Source organism: Pygocentrus nattereri, chromosome 21 (assembly GCF_015220715.1).
Source record: "Pygocentrus nattereri isolate fPygNat1 chromosome 21, fPygNat1.pri, whole genome shotgun sequence".
Taxonomy (NCBI): Eukaryota; Metazoa; Chordata; class Actinopteri; order Characiformes; family Serrasalmidae; genus Pygocentrus; species Pygocentrus nattereri.
This window is the reverse complement of record NC_051231.1, coordinates 27,172,482-27,181,625: the sequence shown is the minus strand read 5'-3', so window position 1 is coordinate 27,181,625 and position 9,144 is coordinate 27,172,482. Positions and strand designations below refer to the sequence as shown.

Sequence of the window (9,144 nt, the reverse complement as noted above, 5' to 3'; positions counted from 1 at the left end):
TGATTTTCGCCTTCTAGCCCACCAAATGAAGCCAGTAATTAACAGATGCGTTTAATCTGGTGTGTTAGACCAGCAGAATTACCATAAATCTGGCCCTCCAGAACTGGAGTTCCCCACCATGTTTTAGAATAAGAGCACGCTCTTTATTAGCAACAGATACAGCAATGTAATAAACATCAAGTAGTTTACTATTTAAAGTACCTCTAAAGTCATGATTTAAATTAAATTCTATGAAAAAAATAATCTATGCTGAATAACAGATGAAGTACGTTGATGTATTATTGCTTAGCATCAGGAAACTACTACAAATGGCAAAGGTGCATCAATAAACCTTAAAGGTTCACCTTCTGGTGAAAAAAAATATTTTTTATATTTATAAAAAAATATATTATTTTCAACTTATCCTGAAGGCAGTCGACTGGCCAAGACATGTTTGGTGTCCAAATTTTCCTTATTTGGTTTAGAACCAGAGCTGTTTACTAAAGGTGCTAACCAACACTAAAAGTCAATAGTCACCCAAACTTTTCCCAGAAAAACAGGCTAAAATCTCACATTTTTCTTCAAATTACATTAATAAAAGGATTTAGCAAAATCTGATGTTCTGAATTATCACAATACCCAGTTTTGGTCATCTTGTGCGGAATAATACTAGGTTTTGCCTCAGGAAAGTAGTGATTCCATTCATCCAAAATGACTGCCCTTCTTTTAGCTACACAAAGTTATTTTTCTATTTCTGTAGCGTAGAGTGAGTCATACTGTGTTCTACCCATGTCGACATGAAACATCTGATTGTCTGCATTTGGGATAAGTGGAAAATCATGTATGCACCTCAGAATCATGTAACTACTCCTTTAACACATATGATTATGCACAAGTATGCAAATTGTCAATGTCCTCTTGCCTCCAAATTCTGCCTCTTCACACCTGACTAATGGCTCCTCACATAAAACCATAGGTTCACCTGCTCTGATATGAGTCTTTATCTTATAAACTTGAATCATAATTTGCATCAATGGAGCTTCACTGAACCAGAATCCTCTTAACCTCTTATTCTCCAGGGTATATTTTGGTTTTTCCAATTGATTTTACATGACCAAATCATAAGGCAAATTATTCAGAAACTGCATTAAATAAATGCATTTTTATTTATTTACTTATGATTACATATATTGCTATATACTTACAATTTACTGCTGAAAGCCAAAAATCTTAGATGCTCTTTCTATTGTTTTTTAAAAATTACTTTTACAGAGCAGATCACTGAAGAGACACCGTTTGTTTATAGTTTATAGCCCAGATTTGTGTAAAAGTGGGTCGACTTTCAGTAGAAACAAAAACTGTGAATTCAGCTTCTTTTATTATGAGGGTTTAAAATTACATCACCCATTTATTTGACTGGAAGGAAGACAGTTAGAGCCTCATACAACACCCACCTTTTGAATGTATCTTATGAAATATGAAAGTTATGAACAATAAGACGAAGCAAACAAGTGGTTCCAAGGAGTTTACTGCTATCTGCTACTAGGACAGCTCTGTACACCATTTTTGGCAGTTTATTAGACAGGTGTGGAACATAAATTTAACATCATTATATTTGTAAATATCAATAAATTATTAATTTATCCACGTTATCTAACATCTAACAGCTCGGTCAGCACAGGCGTAGTCTGTGGCTGTAAATAGATTTCCTTGTTGCCACACCGTAATATTCTCAGCAGCATATTTTAGTATATTAGACTGTGACGTTTATTCCTGATATACAAAAATCAGCTGCTAAGTACTGCAGCATAAATTGCTTTTTCACTGAATTACTGAGAAAGCAATGTTTCCAATGGAAAAATGAGTCATGCAAGAAACCACATGTGTGCAGGGGGTATGTCCAACTCAACTGTTACAAATACTGGAAAACAACAAACTAAAAAAATATATACAAAATGTCCAAAATTCCAAGCAATATGAATATTGTGTGGCTATTTGTCTAACGACTCTTCATTAATCCACCCCGGTTATCATGGTTTGTGCATCTCAAATTCATAAGTGTATGAGGCTTCAGCAGACAACTCCCCTCCTCTGGGACAGACTAGCGCTATAGGCTTTGTCACACATCAGTTCTGGGTTTGGGCCGAGGGGGCTTGCCCTTGTTCCGTGCAGGTGAGGAGTCTTGCCGAGTGTCTTTCTGTACCTGGAGTCCTCGCAATTGTCCCCCTTCAGTCACGGGTGCTGGACCCTTCCCCAGCAAGTAGTTCTCCCATTCCGGAAGGTCCCGTTCCACAGAGGCCCAGTAACGAGTCTAAGCATACAACATGTAAAAACATGATAAAATCAGTATTATAAAACTGATCTAAAATTGGCTGAAACATGTTTGAAGCCATTATGAAATACTGTAGGATTAGTGCACATGATTGTACAAATCAACTCAGTTCTGTATGAATACGACAAGTTATGAAAAACAAAAACAACTATACAACAATTTTACTGTTAGGCCAAACTTTTTCAATATTTTATTATTGGACATTATTTGGACTTTTTTGGGGTGGCATGTAGGGAGCAATAAAACTAGACATTTGTGAATGTGAACCTGATATACTTTTCAATTCATTTTGAATGTACTCTAGTTAACTCTGATAAAAAAAAAAAACAAGGGAGAAAAAAATTAGAAATTGAGTACTCTGAGAAATGAGAACAAACATATCAAGATTTTTAATTTAGCCCAATTCTGTTCCCAATTTCTATTATATTATTTTGACACATTTCTACAGTCAAATATTCAGAAAAGATGAGGAAAAACCATCCCATTATAAAAAATTAACAAAAAAATGGCATTATCAATTATATAGTTCATTTAAATTATATTGATTACATCGCTGGAAATGTGATAATCTCTGTGTTATCCACAGCTTTCCAGCATGTAGCATGTTGAAATAACTGTGAAAACCTTTATATGAATTATACACCATTTATTTATTTATATGACCCACATTTACTCAAGTGATCAGAAAAACTATAGGCAAATACTGTGATGCTTGGATGAATGTGTGTGAATTTGGGAATGCAAATTCCTAGTGGGAAAGCTTAATGGAAGAATTGCTTGTTGCTTGACATTAAAAATAGATTAATTTATACATTATTCCATTATACAGCACATTTGAGTGATTTATCATATTGTATTTTGTCACTGCTTCGCATTTTGCCTAACAACACCCCTTGATCTCTCGTGGCTTATTACTTTATATCTTATGCTGGACAGAATGTTAATTAGCTGGTGAATGTTGAACAACACATTGCAATATCACATTATTCTCAGGGTACAAATGAGACTGCTTCTACTGAGTTTGACTCTATAAAGTCACTATTTTGAGTTATCCTTAATTTGAAACAACCAGCAAGGCACAATACCTGAAGATTAAGGACATCAGGATGCAGGAGTGGTCGTGCTCGAAGACAGTTTTCTACTTTCTGGAAATCCTGGAAAAAAAAACAGTGGAACATATAATTGTACAGTGGATCCAACATATTTAACAGATCCCTCATATTATTTAAGGTTTGCATACAGATGCTGTTCATCTCCTTTAAATTATGGCACAGCTGCTTCTGTCTTGAAGGGCTGGAGACAGTAACAACATATAATATTCTCTCAGATTCAAATATTCAAGAAATATTTCAGTGTTTTTCAACCTAATCTCTAACTGCTACAGTGTTCTGTCTATTATCACAAAGGATGAAAAACAATGAAAAAACACATTTGTAATTGAAGCCATCTGGCAGATGCTGAATCCCATCACTGGAACACTTAGGTGTACATTTTTTGTACAACAACTACAAACTTCTTCAGTCAAAAGTATCTGTAAACTGTAAATGTGACCACTCCCCAGAAGGCGGAATTTGTGGAAATGAGTTAAACATAAAAGCATGGGTGGGATTTTTATAGGCTCCTTCCTCATGGAATACCAGAAAATCACAGTGAAAGTGAAAGTAACCAGTACTGCCCTATTTACTGCTGCTTTAGTATCCGATAGCTAAAACTGAATAAGAATTACTTTGATAAGAAATTCTCTCATGACTGCCTCTATTTTTTAGAGCTTTTTAGAGAGTTTTCTTGAATTTGCATTATGTAGTTGCATTTATCCATGCAACCCAGTGACTAACCATTAACATCTGCTATATGTGGTTTTCAAGTTCTTTTTTAAATGCAGGGAAACTCACTGATTGTAAGATACAGATGTAGCAGACTGGGATAAGGTTAAAAAACTGATATTAGATTGAAAAACTGTAATATTCCTTTCAAATCAATCATTTAAACTGATCAGCCTATTAGTTCTGTTTGCTACTAATAGTGGGCTTATAATAGTGTGCTTCACTCTTATTCCTGTGGAGTTTTTTCCTAACAGCTGATTCATGCCAGCAGCTAATTATCAAGCCCTTCATGAGCTGAATCAAGTGTCATAACAAGGAAAATAGCAAACTGTGCAGTGAAAAGAGCGAATGCAAAAAGACTCGGGAGTCTTTATGTGGAAATGAACTATTAATGATTGTGAAATGCCTCAGCCACTTCAGTTGCAGTTACTGAGCATATATTTTGGTTTATCATTACAATGACGTGCCGTCTCTGAACAGGTATTTAATATACTTTAAAAACAACGTACCTCCAATAATTTCACGTTTCTTTCATGTGCCGCTTCTGACATCATGCCCTGCTTCTTTTTCTTAGCTTTCTGCTGTTCATAGCAAATCTCCATCTGTTGCAGTAAAACAGCTCTTCTCCCCAAACTGCAAGACAGGAACGCCATAAGACAGTGAGGAGGTGATGTGGATCCACTTTTAGCCAAAAACATTTTGCAACTGACTGAACAGAGGGCAAAACAAGCGTGCTTCCCTAAGAATTTAGGTTAAAAATGAAGTAAAAAAGGAAACTTACTGCTATGATTTAGATGTAATAGAATAAGCACATAACATACAAGAAAATAAGCACATTATAGACATTTTTCCATTATTTCTTAACCTCTTAACAAGCAATGGGCCTACCAGCAGGCCCAATTATTACATGTATTATACATTTCTAAAACCTAAGAATAGCTCCATTTGTTTGCAAGTCCACATAGTTACTGAATAATAAGACTTTGTATAAAATAAACCTGGATTGTTCAGGGGTTAACTACATTATTTCAGTTCCACTATACAAAATTATCATAAGAGCACATGTCCAGTAGGAAGTGCATTATGGCACAGTACTTACTAACCCAAATATCTGTGAAACTAGGCAGGACTCTCTGGAGGTTGTGTTGTGGTCACCTGATTTCTCAAGCAACACTACTGTTAACAACAAACAACAAAAGCAACAATGAATTTACCCTTTACTTAGCGTTGGGGTTCAAACGAAACGTCACAAATAGTAATTCTGGTCCACTAGTGTTTTTAGGAACAACGGCTGTTCGACTTCAGTAATGGATATATTAAGATTAAGAGATCCTTATTAGTCCTTCAATGGGGAAATTTCACCTCCGTAATCTAACCCATGCATACAGTGAAACATCACATACACACTACTGAAGACACACACTAGGGGGCAGTGAGCACACCTGTCCAGAGTGGTGGCAGCCCTATCGGCACCTAGCGGTGGGCAGCCCTATCTGCATCTTGCTCAAAGGCACCTCAAGGGCTCAGGGGATCAAACCGGCAAACTTCCCGGCACAAGGCTGGTTCCCTAACTTCCAGCCCACAACTGCCCCCCATGTGTCTTACTGGAGTGAAGATACATCACAAACAGTGGTCTGTACTTTTTCTAGCTCCAGCTATACAACCCAGTACAACAGAGTACCTAGATTTTGTACAGTTCACGACAGAGTGGAACGGTCAACAAAATTCATGATAACAGATTTGCAACTGTTCCATACTGTACTATGGAAAACTGCCATAAAAGAAGCTGATTTCTGGTTACACACATCTTGGTGGAATAACTACTCTCTTTGAAAAGTTACTTTAAAAAAAAAAAACATTTTAAACTATGCAAGAGCAGAAAACACTGGTGACATTATGGCTGAGCCTTAAATGTTTCCCTACTTTCATGTGTAGTGCACTATATAAGTCATGAACAGCTTCTACTAGAGCCGGGCAATATGACAATGGATATCATTACCATGATAAAGTACATCACCACTTTCCAACTGCATGTTTGATCAGAAAGACAGTATAATTAGTCCTGTTTCATTGGATTTAGTGCAGTGCACTGTGTGAAATGAGGAATACTGGTAATCTGATTCAAAGTTTTTGACAGTATTGTAGTGTGGAGGGTATGCAGAAGACATTCTGACAGCTTAAAGTTTGTGTCTATAGCAAAGCCTTATTTTTAACTGACTGGGAAGCCAGAGCACAGGCAAGGAAAAGTCCTGCTGCTGAATGATGTTTGCGGTTCTAAATGAGTATTTTTAATATCTGGCATTACTTTGTGTGTTGTAACTTATCAGATGTTAATAAAAATAAACATAAAAACAAGTATCGTAATAACATTTTACCCAGCTCTATCTTCTACACACAAATAGTGCATTATATTTTGAACAGAAAGCTGTTTATATTACGCTTTTAGCCACACAACTGCCTATATAACACTGACAGCACCGTTTGGGTGTAGAACCCATAATTTCTTGACGTGTGCAGACTTATATATGAAAGTAGGGAGCCAATGGAGAATCAGCCTGTAACCCTCTGACATAAAAAAGACTGAATATATTGGATTTGCACTGATTTTGTTGTTCATTTGGTTTCCACAGGCAGTATCAATCTCTTTCCATCACCACACTGTATAGGATTTTTCACTGGCGTGTTTCACACGTTGCTGAACACCACGCACTTTCTTTGCATGGTGAAGTGGTTCTTCAGATTGTTGGAGAACGTGCTGTATATGGTTCAATATAGAACCTTTTGGAAATGGCTCCATATAGCACCAGAAAGGGCAGCAGCAGAACGCTTTTTGGCGCCATATAGAACCATATACATTCACATTCTCCACCAATCTGAAGAACCATTTCCCCATGGGTTCTTTCCATGGTAAAATGGTTCTTCAGATTGGTGGAGATTGTTAATGTAGGTTTTACACAGCACCCAAAAGGGTTGATCAGTAAGTTAAGCTAAGTTAAGCTAAGCTAACATTACTGGGTCACCAGGGCAAAACGCAGGACTTACATCTCCTCGTGTTTCTTGTTGAGCTGAACTTCGTCGTAGGGGTTAGAAGCCATTCGGATGCTGAGAAAACTAAGAGGTTAAATGAGAACAAACTTCATTTTGACAGTAATTATTCTTTGCCCATGACTTTCCTCCGGGCTAGCTAACTAACAAACGAGGGCCTGTTTACTGTTTAAAGCCGGGCTCATTCCTCCTCTTCTGGGCTCGTTTCAGTGCTCAACAAACCAGCACACCTGCGTCCTCTTGGTCGGACACGATACACGATAGTCGTGTTATTGTGGACTGTAAAACTAGTTTGCTTAAAGAAATAATCATATTTTTCCAGCAGCACAGACCACAGACTTAGCCTACCGCTACTGAAAGCCTCAACCGTATCCATGGCTACACAGATCCAGCTCGATCATTGGCTTATAGCGGATCAGCTGGTAAACAGGAGGCGTTCTTAGACGTGAAAGGGAGCCATCTGCTGGTGAGACCAGGGAAGGACAATGCTTCTGTCTTTTTCTTTCTATGATGTTATTTCCTGTGAAAGTCCCCCTTCAGAGTCTAAAATTCACATCGAAAGTTATAGATTAAGGTTTAAGTTTCATGAGAACAAATTCATTTCAACGCGATTTTCTTCCATTCTGCTCAAAATTGATTCTGCACTTTCATTATGAAGTCTACCATAGTGTCAGAGTAAAATACAGTACTTGAAATATCCTGAAAGATCACAATAACACTCCATAACATCTCTTGTCTTTGGCTTCCTCTCACGTGCATGCTCCTCCGTGAGCCACCTCCGGTTTTTAGCAGCAGGTGGCAGAATAAGCCTGAAAATGGCACTGAGGAGCTCCTCTGCTCTGTGTAACACACTGAGAACACTCCAGTCTGTCTGCCTTTAAAAATGATCAGAGTCATTAAAGAATAAGTGAAGTCATTTAAAATGATTGCATTTGAACTGACTAGTCGATGCACAAATTCATTCAGCTGGGCTATAAATTCCATTGATGTGCCTGAGCAACAACATGAATCTGCTGTGAGATAATAAAAGAGGTCAGAATCAAACTTTATGACTATGTATATTTAGAACAAGCATAAGAAATAGTTATTTGCCAAAAAAGAAAGAAAACACTGTGTGCAGGAACTTATCAAAAATCAATATTTTTAAAAAAGATTGTAAATTTGTTCTAAGTATACAGCCTGCTTGCCACAACAGTGAGTAAGGATGTTTTTGCAAAAGTTTGGGTCATCCAGGCAAATTACATTTTGTTACATTAGTTGTCTATTAGGTAGTTGTTATAAGGTAAGAGAACACAGTTCTGCACATTTGAATGCACACCGAATGTAACATATCGGGAAATAATTAAACATGATAACACTGTGCCCAGCTAGGGATGCTCAACTATATGACTTTTAACTTATGGCTGTATAAGTAATACAGAAAAGCTATGAGAAAAGCGCAGAAAAGAAACTGGCTGTTCTTTTCAGATGTGAGATGTGTTACCAATCTCTCTCTCTCTCTCTCTCTCTCTCTCTCTCTCTCTCTCTCTCTCTCTCTCTCTCTCTCTCTCTCTCTCTCTGTCTGTCTCTAGAGGTCATTCCAAATGTCACATGCAGCATCATATTCTCAATTTTCAGGTGTTTATAATTCATCACACTGAAAGTCTGTACTGTGTAGAGGTCCACAGGGATCAGAATCAGATCTGCCTTTTAGAGTCCCACTTCATCAATCTGTGGAGTGGTGGGACACCTGCACACACATATACCCCAACGAGTATCCCCTTCCACACACGCACACACACGCACACACACACACACATGCACACACACACACAAAAACATATCTGCCTATATTTGTATACACACACACACGCACACACACACATGCACACACACAAAAAACATATCTGCCTGTATTTGTATACACACACACACACACACACACACACGCATACACACACACACACACGCACACACACAAACACT

At 37.5% G+C, this 9,144-nt stretch overlaps 1 protein-coding gene across 3 annotated transcripts; it reads right to left on the bottom strand.

The window, feature by feature from the left end:
• Nucleotides 1–1,335: 1,335 nt before the first annotated feature.
• Nucleotides 1,336–7,564, bottom strand: c21h3orf14 (chromosome 21 C3orf14 homolog). Of its 3 annotated transcripts, none has more exons than XM_037532074.1 (5): nucleotides 7,177–7,564; nucleotides 5,238–5,310; nucleotides 4,644–4,767; nucleotides 3,397–3,465; nucleotides 1,336–2,290 (listed from the first exon to the last, which is right to left on the bottom strand). In XM_037532074.1, exons 3-5 carry the CDS (start codon nucleotides 4,734–4,736, stop codon nucleotides 2,099–2,101), a joined length of 354 nt encoding a protein of 117 aa, XP_037387971.1. In that variant the 5' UTR covers nucleotides 4,737–4,767; nucleotides 5,238–5,310; nucleotides 7,177–7,564; the 3' UTR covers nucleotides 1,336–2,098. The 3 variants fall into 3 exon arrangements, with proteins under 3 accessions (XP_037387971.1, XP_017566069.1, XP_017566085.1); XM_017710580.2 differs by lacking the exon at nucleotides 5,238–5,310 and having other exon boundaries at nucleotides 7,177–7,245; nucleotides 7,346–7,564; XM_017710596.2 differs by lacking the exon at nucleotides 5,238–5,310 and having other exon boundaries at nucleotides 7,177–7,236; nucleotides 7,346–7,564.
• Nucleotides 7,565–9,144: the final 1,580 nt, after the last annotated feature.